At 42.6% G+C, this 13,953-nt stretch overlaps 1 protein-coding gene across 1 annotated transcript in view; it reads right to left on the bottom strand.

The window, feature by feature from the left end:
* Nucleotides 1-5,366: 5,366 nt before the first annotated feature.
* Nucleotides 5,367-13,953, bottom strand: part of AP3D1 (adaptor related protein complex 3 subunit delta 1) — a 182,832-nt gene continuing 174,245 nt past the window's right edge. Inside the window, exon 33 of the mRNA XM_088452992.1 lies at nt 5,367-7,709. Coding sequence (XP_088309118.1) covers nt 7,614-7,709 — 96 coding nt within the window. The 3' untranslated portion in view covers nt 5,367-7,613. The remainder of the gene's footprint in view (nt 7,710-13,953) is intronic.

Below are 13,953 nucleotides of genomic sequence, written 5' to 3'. Positions count from 1 at the left end.
TCTGCCTTTGGGGGATGCCTTACATCTGGGTTATTTATAGTGAAGGGTGGAATCGGACACTAACTAGTTGAAAACTGGCTCCCACCCACTATATAAATCTTCCCCTTCCATCCAGCATGCCCTGCTACAATTTTGCTATTTGAACATGCTAAAACTGTTAAACTACAGATGCCAGCATGCATTGTAACAGCAGCTGGAGGGTGGCTTATTGCCCACCCCTGCATTAGATCTATGTCTGGAGACCCCATTTGGCAACTATTTCTGCAAACACCTCCTGGTGTGTTTCCCATTCCCCTTGGTGCACACTGTGACAACTTAAAGAAGTCTACCTACCAGTTGTCCACCCCGGAATGTAAATTGCTGAAATAGCTAGAATACAGACCTTTGCCCAATGAAGGATGTTAGAAATTTTTCTCAATGCTAGCCAGCTGTGTGTGCCTCCCTACTTGTTTATGTAAGCAACTGCTGTGACATTGTCCAATTGGATTCGTACTGGTAACATTAACCCAGAATCAATGCATATCGAATTGCCTTTAATTCCAGTATATTGATGGGAAGAGCAGCTTCCTAGATAGGTCAGGCGTGAAATCTGGCAAAAAGAACCGCTTCGAATGAAGTTACCATTTCCCCCATTATCTGCATAGCCCTTAGAACCGAGGTATGGGATATCTGTAAAATGGTCCTAATTCTGGATTGCAGATCCTGAATCTTTGTCTGCAGAAGAAATACTCTGACACTGAGTATTAAAGAGAAGACCCAAAAATACCATCCTCGGAGATGGAATTAAACTTGATTTGGAAAAGTTGATGATCCAGCAGAATCTCTGGAGCACATCTAAGGTGATCTGAAAAATTTGTTGCATTTTAGCTATTGATGGAGTCCTTAGCAACAAATCATCCTGATAAGCCAACACATTTATTCACCCACTCCTGAGTAGGGAAATCATGTGTGCCATAACTTTTGTAAATTGAGCGATGGCCCAACAGAATGGCAGGGCCTACAACTGAAAATGCTGATGACCCCTCCATATAGGAATATGGGCATACTCTTCTTCAATTGAACAAATGACTGACCTTATTGACTCCTTCTTGAATTTTTCCAAGTGAAGATAAGCATTTAAACCCAAGGTTGAGAATGGGACAAAACAATCTTTCTGGTTTGTCTACTAAGAAAAGACTGGAGTAGAACCCCAGGCCCTGCTGAAGTACCGGAATGATTACTCCAGAGTCAGTCGGAAAGCACAGAATCTGCCTGTCTGAGAACCGCCTTTCTGCAACCTTCCACAGGAAGAAGAGTGGAATTTCTTTTTTCTGGAACAGAATCCGCTAAATCCAAAATGTTACCCCTGACTATTATTTGATTTACCCAAAAATCCAGATTGGAAAGAATCAATTTTCCCGGAACCGGAGGAAACAACCTCCCACCAGAGAACGGGTCTCAGTCCTTTGACAGTCATGTGGATTGACCTGCAGAGTGACTGGTGCCAGGGACACCTCGTCCCCTAAAGGTCCCTCTGCCTTGAGTCTGAAAGTAACGAAACCTAGGATTGCTTTAGGTGGTTACAGGAAGAGAGAATAGAGGGGAGCTCTCTGTTTCATTGGAGGTGTAATTATAACCGGTATAGGTTTATGTGTACTAAATTTAATGCCTGAAAAACAGATTCAGGGTATCGCTAGCACTAAGTAGATTAATAGTGAACCATCCACTTGTGTTCTGTACTACTAATAGATGATCACATGGGGAATTAGGGTGGGCAGTTATTCTATGTTGACAGTTATTACATCAGTCCGAAAATTCTGGTTGGCAATAACTACAGGCTGAAACATGACAAACTGTAGTCCAATATAGTTGTGATTAGGCAAGCAATAATTGTGGGCTGAAACTTAATCAAATGGCGATACAATGTTCAGTTGAATTGGTTGTAGGCAGGTAGGCAAAACCTGTAGGCAGGGTGTTGTAACGGTACCGTGGAAAAAACTTCCTTGTGATACTCAAGGTGCCGCTCCTCAGTCCCCGCCCGTTGATACCTCGAGAATATTAAACGCAGTATCAGCTTGATGAAGATACTAGGTGGCAGCGTATGACAAGATACGATTATACTTACCCAAAGGTGTAACTGCCGATCTGCATCCCAACTGGTTAGTGCATGCAAGTATAGGGCTAGGTAAGGGGCAAATTGAGTGGAAGGCTCAGAGATAGGTACAACATAATTTAATAGCTTATTAAAAGCATCTATATGAAATGCAGCAATAGGGGTAACAAGTCAAAACAAGCGTCTATTGCAGGGTTTCCCAATCTCGGTCCTCAAGGCACACTAACAGTCCAGGTTTTAGTGATATCCATACTTGCGCACTGTGGTACTAATTAAGACACCTGTGTTTAAGTGTGGCCATTCTTAAAACCTGGACTGTGAGTGTGCCTTGAGGACCGTGGTTGGGAACCTCTGGTCTATTGTGTCCCTGACCGCATCCATCAACATAGAAACTCCTGAATCTGAATTGGAGTCACCATCCCAGTTTGAGGTGTCCTCCCAATCATAATCAAATTCCCCTTCTTCCTGGGAAGAGGTAGCTGAAGCCTCTTCTCCAGGAACTACTAAGGAATGCCCTGAACGTCTTTCAACAGCTGTGGCCCCTGCAAATGGTATTATTGTATTTAGGGGCGTTGCCATCTGAGACAGTCCCAAATCCTGGGCAATCTGGGCTCTACCGAGGGATCAGCCAAAGGAGGAGCTAGAGCACAGGGTACCATAATTTTCCTGAAAGTGACATAATTCACCTATGGCCTTCAACCATAGACCTGGCTCAATCAGGTATCACAGACTGTTCAGCCGAACATCCCAGTAATAAATCCTTCTGTGAACAACCAGCACAAGTATAAACAGTGACTGATCCATTTTTTGGAACCCTTGTCTGGCTTATCCATACTGAAAAAGAAAGACAAGTCTGCTCAAAACAGCTACCTAAATTCCCATAGAAAAAGTGTAGCACTGAATGAATAAAAAGAAGAGGTGTTTATTTAAGACACTAATTCACCCATCTGTTAATGCAAAAAAACCCCTGGCTCTTAAAAGACCAAATTATTTGTCAAAACACCAAAAGGTAAATAAAGGTCAGTGCAGTTAGAAATGCTTATAATCTATAAGCTCAGAAACTGCTTAACTTGTCAGCTTCCATTCTCCAGTTTCTGCTGCGTTCCACACAGATTTCAAACACTGTGGCTTTGCAGCAGCTTGAGCTGATTGAACAAAAAAAAAAAAATACCTGGGGGGTGGAGGAGTGGCTTGTTTACCATAACCAACGGCACACCCCGGAGACTACGAGCAGACCCACTTGATGATGTCATCGCTGCACAACTACACATGCTGCGTCAACATGGAACACAGCAAGCCCCATTTTGCTGCTCTGTAACCCCCTCCAGTGGCCCAGAAGAAACCACCAAGAACTATATGAATGGTGTGGTGCTGTGCAACCCAGGGAGGCGAGAGACAAGCCGGCTCTCAGTACACTGAGCAGCAAGCCCGGCCTATCTGCTCAAAAGCAGTGTGCCGGAAAGCAGTATATAATGTGTTGTCTCTGGCATAGAGAGAGACCCCGGGACTATTAGTTTGGGGACTCTCTCAGGTGCCATCTTTAGAGTGGAATACAGGTTCACACAGACCTCTAATCTATCCAACTCCCACCGTCAGTGCTTGTCATCTGTCTCCAGGAACTGAGCACCCAAATAAAAACATCAAAATAATGAAATAAAACCTAACTAAAAGCTAGGATATAGCCAGTGCCTTACTCCAAAGGCACTAAAAACAAGACTGAGCTTATGGTGGAAGAGGACAAGTTATATAGGGGGTGGGAGCCAGATTTTAGCTAGTGTCAGACTCCACCCTTCACTATGCATAACCCAGATGTAAGGCATCCCCCAGATGGATGAAAAAGAAATTAGATTTTATGTTATTTACATGAGAAACGTATAAATTAATTGTACTTTCATTTTTGTCTGTTACATTATAACATCCAAATACATCCAGCTAAAAATGCATCCTAACAGTGAATACTTTAGTCCCAGCTACTGGAAGCTATGCCATGCTCCTGTGAGTGGGTGCTTCTCACATGCTAGACACACCCACAAAAAGGTGCAGCCATGCCCAGGAAAGTTACTGTACCAGGACTCAGGATTTCTCTTAACAGCCCTTGAGGTGACAAGCAGAGACAGGAGGGAATAGGGCTTAGTGTTGGGGTAGCAAGGCCATGGAGGGAGGTGGTTGAGAATGGAGGTACAGGAAAGGTGGGGGAGAGAAGCAGATGGTTGGAAGGGAGACAGAGGAGTGAAAAAGGGGAAACAGCAAGTGGAGGAGACGAGAGGGAGAGGATAGGGATGGAAATAGTAGGTAAAGGATTATGTTGACACTGAATAAGGGGGGTGGTTGAAGCAAAGGTGTTCAAGGTGTGGATGAAGTAATAAGGGCGATACAACTGGAGTGGAGACTGTGTGATATATAGACAGTGTAGATAATTGTTCAAAAATACTGGTAAAAGAAAAATGCTGCTAAATGTACACAGCTGCAAACGTAAAATAGAAAGAGAAGATGAGATTGTGTAGTACACTACATTTCTGGGTGATGCGTACAATTATTAGTGCTCCATCAGGACAGATGATCTATTTTCTTTGGTATAAAACATGATGAGACTTAACATTTCCATACAGAACCTTTAAGCTTGTGAGGACACTGAACACTGTGCAAATCTATGCAACAAGTAAATAGTGAGCTGAACATGTAGATGTTCAGAGGGGTTAGGCCAGTTACTCTAACCCTCGTCTCCTGCAGCCTAACCCTAACCCTCAAGCTTACCATTAGAAGTTGTCAGCATTCTGTCCCGTGGGGATCCTTCCGCCGGTATTGTGAGCATCGGGAATCTGACTGTTAGGATGCTGACTAAATTCCGTTCCAAGAGCACCCAAGGTGGTTTCATCAAAATAATTTTTGCATTTGTTACACAAATGAAAATAAAATGTGCATGATGAGAAAAGATTAAAAATGTCATCATAACCATTTAGCTTCTCCTCAGCATATATGGAGTCCAGTACCTTCTTGACTGCACGTCATTGTTGCAATTGTAATACACTTTGAAACAAAGACAAATGTATGGTGTTAATTTTTCTCCAAAACCGTAATAAATCCCCCTTAAATATAATTGTCTTTCATTCGGAGCAAGGTTTTACTGGTATATGCAATATTAAATACAAAAGGAAATCCCATGATCACTACAACATGGAAACAAAGTATTCCAGTAAGCAAGTCTGTACTATACCAGCACATACTATGTTTAATGTTTAAAAATAAAAGTCACAAAGAAAACTTTTAAACAGTGTTTCATAACCATTTCCATATTTTATTGTGGATCATCTGAACACAATCACAGCAGCTTTTGTGGTACCTTTTCTCTGCCCTCTTTAAGGGAATGTGAATTGCAAATTTATCACACATACAGTTTGAAAATTTCTAGAATCACTAAACAGGGTCCTGGATAAAAAATACTCTACATGCGTATGTGGCAGAGGGGGCAAGGCTGGGGACAGAAACAGAATGAAAATTTACAGACATTTTTCAAGATATCTGGAATCTTAGACCAGGAAACAGGATGTGCAGGGCCTGGGCATACAACACACCAAAAGGAGTGCATCAAGGGGTAGACATTATTGTAATTTGACAGAAAGCAATTTTAGGAGCACAGCTAAAGAATGCCCTCATACAGGCTGTATATAAGCACGACAAGTACTGTATTACGCAGAGTTAAACGCTTCCTTTTCTACCATCTGCTCTTGGAGGCTGTTCAGTTGCCTCCTTGTACTTAAGTTGACCATTATCTTACTAACTCAAGACAAATCCTCCAAGGCCTTTATAAGTGTAAAAATTATTTGATAGTTCCATAGTTCAATGTGGAAAGTGAAATGCATACTGAGTGGTGAGTGTTGCTTGGTACAGAGTGTACTTTCAGTGTTTTTAAAGGAGTAGTAACTAATGCCTTTTTAACTGTATCCAGGTTTTATCTGTAGCCTGTTTTTCTTTTCTGCTGTCTATTGCAAACATCATATGTAACAGGGAAAGCCACAGTGTTATTTAGAAAAGGGTCAGAGATAAAAAAAAAAGCCACCCACCAAACCCCCACCCCCCCCCCAAAAAAAAAAAAAAATCTTGCAGGACCAGCAAGTTACACTAAAGTAAAGTATATTTTACAATGTACAATTGCTTCAACAGTAGGCAACAGTTCTTTACATCTGTTTTAAATGTAAACTAAATAGATGTTTGTATAGAATAGTGGTATCTTATCCGAAATGTTGCCGTTTATTTCTGTTGATGGACCAATATATCTTCCCACAATTGGGTGCATTGATGTTTAATTATATTCAGGCTATTTCTGAACAAGGCATGTGTTCAGATCCTTCACCATTTTTGTACACTTGCCTCACTTGGAAATGTGTTAGAAAGTTGTGTTAAGGCACCACCAGTTATTTCCCCAGGTTCCCACATGATTTCTGAATCTGAACATTTTACCTTAACAGATCTTTAGTGTATTTAAAAGTCAGGTTTCTATGAAGGCAAAAGGTGTTAATGGTTATCATAACTTCTGCTAGTCAGACTGTACACCACAACATTGGTACATGTACAAAAGAAAACTTCTTATAAAGGTACAGATAATATGAGGGAAACACAAGGGAAAGAAAGAAAACAAAACAAAAATAAAATCACACAAATAAGAAACACTGGGAAAGGCAAACATGGATTTTCCAGTTATTTTGGGGGAAAGAAATAAGATATACTTAGGAATGTCTTGCTGGCCCACTAAGTGTGCAATAGAGACTAATGGGGTACATAACTCAAAACCCCACATAAATAAGACTGAGATGTGCAGCAAGGACATAAAAAGTAATCAAGAACATTAAATATTCTCTCTCATTACAGGCAATCCATGCAACACAGCAAACAAGGCAGAAAGATTTTTCTGTTTCATTACTAGAAGTGCTATGTTGGACAACTGTAATTGAACAGTTCCTCACACTTTTTAATGAATGGTGAGGGGCCTGACTGATGACAGATATACTACAGAGATACCAAATGTACTTATTCTACAAGTCACAGTTCTGCACAATACAGATGAGAAATCAACAACAGTATATATTTGTGTTATATTAATGTATTTGCGGCTAAGATTAAACAGTGTACATGCCTGGTGTTTAATGGAGGCATATACTCTGTAAGTGGCAGTAAAATTCTAGCTTAACCCTATTAGTTTTAGAAGAAGTCCCACAAATTCAACAGCAAAATTTCGGAATGTGAGATCTCAATTTAAACAACTGTTTGCTGCAATGGGTTACTATTGTGTGATATAAAACAAAAAAATATAATTGAGGGCCAGAATGTTGTAGTAGTAATAATAAAAAAAATTGCGTATGCTAAAAGTTTCCACTTCCAGGTGACTGTAAAATTGGGTTTCCTGCAATGAAGGGCTTGAACATGCGTTTGCGGGTCAGTCTTTTCACTTTCAGTTCTGATTGCGCCATACAGGAGGAGCAGAGAGAAGATGGGGATAAAATGTAGGGAGGGGCTCCCCCCTCACTCAGGATTCTGTCAATGTAGATTTGATCTCACTGAGAAGGCTGCTGAGGAGAGTTGCTTCACTGCATTTGCCATCAATGGATATTGACTTGTCACCCTTAAAAAAAAAAAAAAAAAAAAAAGCAGAAAGTTATTTATGAGTTTGATGCTTAATGCTGTTATATACATTCACTTTTACCTCAAGGGACTTTATATTTCTATATATGGATGTAACAAGTCTACACTTCCTTGTTGGAAATGCAGGTTTGTTATGTAATGCCTGAAATCAAGATAAACCATGGTCAAATCCCCCCCCCCATCCCTTTCATTAATGTGATCTTGAAACCTTTAAAATTTGGGAAACTGACGCCAAATTCTAGAAACCTCTTCAGAGTGATCTCAGGATGGTAATGTGATATAATCCATGTCAATATACTATTCTAAACTATTAAATTATTTCCTCGGAGATTGTGTAGTGGTGGATGACCAGTGTGTCGACACCTAATTAGACCGGATTTAGCCATGTAAAACGGCTAAACCTGTCTGCCCAAATAGCAATTTGGGCGCCCAAACAGCAATTTGGGCGCCCAAACAGCAATTTGGGCGCCCAAACCACTGACTTATGGCAAATTTCTGCTCACGTCGTCAGGAGGGTGAGAGCAGAAATGCCTGCGCCGGCGGCTCTCTCACCAAAACGGAGTAACAATTTAATTGCTCTGTCAGGCACCCATTAGTCAGAGCCGTCGGCGAAAGCAATTAAATTCCTCCCATCTAGTCCTCAACCCATTGCAAAATATAATCATTCTAATCCCATGACAGATTTACCCTAATAAATATTATTTACTGAACAAAAAAGAGAGACCATCAAGAAGGAGTCATTGTGTACACCTTTACTATTTTATGATCAATAAATACACCAATGATTATCTGTACAGCGTTGTGTAATATAATGAAAGGTAGAGAACTATCTGGGCGCAATAGAACAAATTAGCAGCCTGTACCTAGATAGGGACACACTCAATCCCACAAAATAGTCTAATGCAAAAGGAAAGTACTAGGTGCCTGGCGCAAGTCTTAGTAGTACATATGGTCTGATATCTATATAGATATATTTAGATGCAACGGCACTATTCCATAAATTAAAACAGATACAATCATTAAAAAACAACAAAAAAAAAAACCAGTATAACATACTTAATTTCTTTCCCTGGTTAACGATTATCCTCATCACTTTGTAATGATTAAACCATATGTGTTTCATCACGTTGATGGGCCAATCTGATGAAATCCAACAAGCAGGTTCACACATGAACAGTGGATGTGAGCCCAGACTTTAGTCCCACTTTCTGGACTACCAAAAAAAAAAAAAAACCCAAAACAAAAAAAACAGAAATGTGATTTATTTTAGCTACTTCATGAAATCCCTTGCATGTAGAGCATAAATGTGCACAGAACCACAGCAGCCAACTGGTGCAAGTATTAGACAATGAATCTCAATGATTTTCCAATCTCGAGATTGGAAAACACTGCGTTACACATTTTCATTGTCTAATACTTGCACCAGTTGTTTGCCGACTGTGGCTCTGTGCACATTTATGCTCTAGATGCAGCCAGCTGTACTGCTAGCACATAAGGGATTTGTGATGAAATAGCTGAAATAAAATCACATTCTTTTTTTTTTGGTAGTCCAGAAAGTGGGACTAAAGTCTGGGTTTTCACCTCCACTGTGCATGTGTGAACCTGCTTGTTGGATTTCATCAGATTGGCCCATCAAAGTAATGAAACACATATGGTTTAATCGTTACAAAGTGACAAGAGGATAATAGTCACCCAAGGAAGGAAAGTAATTATTTTTTCTGTATGATTGTATCTGGTTTAATTTATGGAATAGTGCCACTACATCTAAATATATCTATAAAGATATCAGACCATATGTACTACGAGGACTAGCGTCTGGAACCTAGTAGTTTCATTTTGAATTAGCGTTGTGTAATATGTTTGTACAATAAAAAGGATGAAAAGAATAATAATTATCCGGTTCAAATTATAATTGATCCAGTTGATGCTAATCAAATGAAATTCAATACACGATTATCAGAAAATGCTGCCACCTCTATATAACAGCAGTTAGGTCTGGAGCCTTCAGGCTTGTTTTTTTTAACTAAAGTAGAAGTAAGCACATTGTTACAGTTGGGGCATTTAAATCTTATTTATTTTTAAAAAGTTACATATGGGAAACAAGGACCTGACTAATTATAACAGGGCAGAGGAAATCAGAGTTATGGTATAACATACCTTAGATAACTTTTTCTACAAGGTCCATAGGGTCCACAGAATCTACCTTGGGGTATGTAGTTGGAGAAATGCATTGCACCAAACATCTACAGCTTTAAAGCTCCCAGCATGCACTGGTCCTCCTCCCTATATACCCTGCCTCCAGCCACATCAGTTTCTAAACAAGCCTAACAGCAAGAGATGGAAAGTGGATAAGGAAGTACAATGTACCCAAGAAACACTCAAAATATGAAGAGGGAATCAGTGATACAAAAAGCAAAGAACAGATCCCAACTGAGGCCAGATGCGTCAGGGTGGGTGGGTGCTCTGTGGACCCTATGGGCCTCGAAGAAAAAGTTATCTAAGGTATGTTATACCATAACTCTGATTTTCTTCTTCAGAGTCCCTAGGGTCTACATAATCTACCTTAGGGACGTCCTAAAGCAGATCCCTTAAGGGTGGGGACACTGCTGAGCAGAGAGGAGAATCTGCCGCCCAAAAGAAGCATCCTGGGAGGCAAAAGTATCAAATGCATAGAATTTGATAAAGGTATGGACAGGTTACCAAGTGGCTGCCTTGCACAGATGTTCATCTGAGGCGCCATGTCTAACCGCCCACGACGGTCCGACAGAGTAGAATGCGCTGTCATCTTGTTAGGAACTGGGAGAGCAGTCTGCGCATAGACTTGAGAAATAGTCGTACGTAGCCAGCGAGCCAAAGTCTGTTTATTAGCTGGCCATCCTTGTTTGTGAAACCCATATAACACAAAGAGCGAATCGGATTTCCTGATGAGCTGGTACGATTCACGTAGATACGAAGGGCTTGAACCACATCCAGGGAAGCTTCACTTGTAGACAGGTTTGAAGACTGAAAAGCCGGGACTACAATTTCCTCATTCATATGGAAACGGGATATTACCTTCAGAAGGTAACTCGCCTTAGTACGAAGGACAGCTCTATTTTGATGAAAAACACAAATCTGGAGAGCGACATGATAGTGCTGCCAAGTCAGAAACTCTACGAGCTGAGAAGATAGCGAGGAGAAAAAGTGTCTTTGCTGTCAACCAACTTAAGTCCACCTTATCCAAGGGTTCAAAGCTTGCAGCGTCCTGAGAACCAAGGCTAAATCCCATGGTGCACCGGAGGTTGCAGTTGTAGGACCCTCTGCAAAAATTTCCTACATCTGCCAGGGGCACAATTCTGCGCTGGAACAAAACTGACAAAACAGAAACCTGAACCTTCAAGGTAGCCAGGCGCAGACCTATGTCTAACCCAGCCTGCAGAAAAGCAAGTACTCTTTAAACCTTGAAAACCTTAGGGTCATATTTTGTTTAGCAACACCAACAAAAATATGAATGCCAAATCCTGTGATAGATGCGGGCTGAAGCAGGCTTCCTTGCCCTCATCATCATCATCTGGATCACAGAAGCAGAGTAACCTTTGGCCTCTAAGAAGCCTCAATAGCCACGCCATCAAAGCCAGCCAAAGTAAATCCGGCTTTAGGCAGGGACCCTGCACTAGCAAATCCGGTCGTAGAGGCAGTGGAAGTGACCAGTCTATGGATTAACATGTCAGATCGGAGAACCAATGTCTCCTGGGCCGGGCCAGGCAGGAGCTATTAGTATTAACCTGCCACCTTCCTGCTTGAACTTTCTGACGACTCTTGGGAGGAGGGATATCAGAGGAAACAGGTATGCCAACCTGAAGTTCCGCCTCACCGCTAGAGCGTCCACGAAGGCGGCTGAGGGGCCCCTGGCTCTGGAGCCGTACCTGGAGACCTTGTGGTTGTTGCGTGACGCCATGAGGGCTACGTTTGGTAGTCCCCACTTGTCCACCAGGAGTTGAAAGACATCCGGTTGAAGAGCCCATTCTCTGGCGTGTATGTCCTGATGACTTAGGAAGTCAGCTTCCCAGTTGAGGACTCCTGGAATAAATATTGCAGAGATTGCTGGAAGATGGCATTCTGCCCACAGCAGAACGTTCGCCACCTCTCTCATGGCTGCCAGACTTCGTGTGCCTCCTTGATGGTTGATGAAGGCCCCTGTAGTCGTGATGTTGGACTGAATCTGGACAGGCCTGCCGTGAAGAAGGTCCGGCGCCAGACCTAGCGCTCTGTGCACTGCACGAAGCTCAAAGATATTTATCGGTAGGTGACTTTCCTGAGACGTCCACCTTCACTGAAAGAAGTGACACCCTGTCACCGCTCCCCATCCTCACAGACTTGCATCCGTGGTGAGGAGTACTCAATCTGGGACCCATAACGGACGACACTTGTCTAAATGAGTCGTCTCCAGCCAGCAAGTGAGGGAAAGCCGAACCTCTGGCGAGATGCGGATCATCAGAGACTTTATCTGATGATACTGATCATCCCAATGAGACAGAATCCATTGCTGCAGGGACCTGGAGTGCAACTGGGCATAATGCACCATATAGAATGTGGATACCATGGAGCCCAGCACCTGCATTGCCAGGTGAACTGACACAGTTTGTTTACAGAGTAGACTGCGCACACGAGACTGTAGTGCCACAATCCTGTCCTCTGGTAAGAGAATCCTCTGGCTCAGAGTCCAGAAGCACCCCCAAATGCACTATCCGCTGAGTTGGAGAAAGAGGCCTTTTTCCAATTTATTACCCAGCCGTGCTCATGTAAGCAGACAATGGTCATCTGCAGATGACATCGTAACAAGTCCTGTGATTGTGCCATTATCAGGAGGTCATCCAAATATGGCAGTATCCTGACTCCTTGTCGTCTGAGATGAGCAGTCATCACCAGAGGGGCTGTGGCTAACCCAAAGGATAGCGCCTGAAATTAGTAATGTTGCTGATCTACCATCAATCTTAGAAATCTTTGGTGGGATCGTGCATTCAGAACATGCAGATATGCATCCTGTATGTCCATGGAGACCATAAAATCTCCAGGCTCCATTGTCAGCCTAATTAATAATTTACCGTAGGGTTTCCATATGGAATTTGGGCACATGGATAAATCTGTTGAGAGATTTCAGATTCAGGATAGGGCAATGTGACCCATTTGGTTTCTGAACCAAATTTATTTTTTTTAATAAACCACCCCTTCCTTCCCTGTTGCGTCACAGGAATGGGGATTATGACTCCCGACCTCAGGAGGGTCCCAATAGACTCCCGGAAGGCCGAAGACCGGACCGGGTCTAAAGGTAGGGTTGTACCAACAAACCTTTGAGGGGGATGCCTCAGGAATGTGATGGCGTAACCTTGAGAGACCACTCTCGAACCCAGGCATCTGTCGTGGTCTGATGCCAGGCCTGAGGAAACTGTAGGAGTCGGCCTCCAACCCCGAGACCCCCCTAGGGGGAGGCCCGCCCCGTCATCAAGTGGGCTTAACGTCCGGCTTGGAAGCAGGACGCTTGGCTGACCAGGACTTCTTGGTCTGCCATCTCATGTCTAGAGGAAGACTGTCCCTTTGCCCTATGCTGTAGGTGAAAGGACCGAGCTGACAACTGCCTATACTTAGGGGTAGTCATAGATGGCAACCCCGCAGGATTTAGACGTCGCCAGTGAAGACACTATTAATCCAGCTCTGGTCCGAACAGTACTTTCCCAACAAAAAGCAAGGATTCCAGGGCTTTCTTGGAAACTGTATCCACCTTCCATGTTTTTAGCCAAAGGGTTCTTCGAGCTGCAACTGAAGCTGCCAATACCCTAGAAGCTAAGATACAGTACCTGCCTCAATGAAAGCTTCCCCCATAGAGATAGCTGCTTCTCGCATTTGACAGAGGGAAGACAGCTGTTCTCTGGTAGCATTAGGCATGCTATACTCCAGAGACTGTCCATTCTTCCATAGCCTTGGCTACCCAGGCTACAGCCACAGCCAGCCTAGTAATAGCTCCAGATAATGAAAACACTGATTTTAAATAATCAAGTTTTCTATCTGTAGCCTCCTTCAACAAGGATGCCGCAGGAATGGGTAACTTAGAGCTCTTGATCAATCTAGTCACATGAGCATCTATTGATAGGGGAACTTCCCATTTGCTACATTCACCCTGAGCAAATGGTTATCGAGAGGTTAAGTTCCTTGTAGTATGGAAATTCTTATTTGGAGTAGACCATGCT

Source organism: Taudactylus pleione, unplaced genomic scaffold (assembly GCF_031769625.1).
Source record: "Taudactylus pleione unplaced genomic scaffold, aTauple2 ptg000560l, whole genome shotgun sequence".
NCBI classification, from domain to species: domain Eukaryota; kingdom Metazoa; phylum Chordata; class Amphibia; order Anura; family Myobatrachidae; genus Taudactylus; species Taudactylus pleione.
This window is presented reverse-complemented; position numbering and strand designations above follow the sequence as displayed.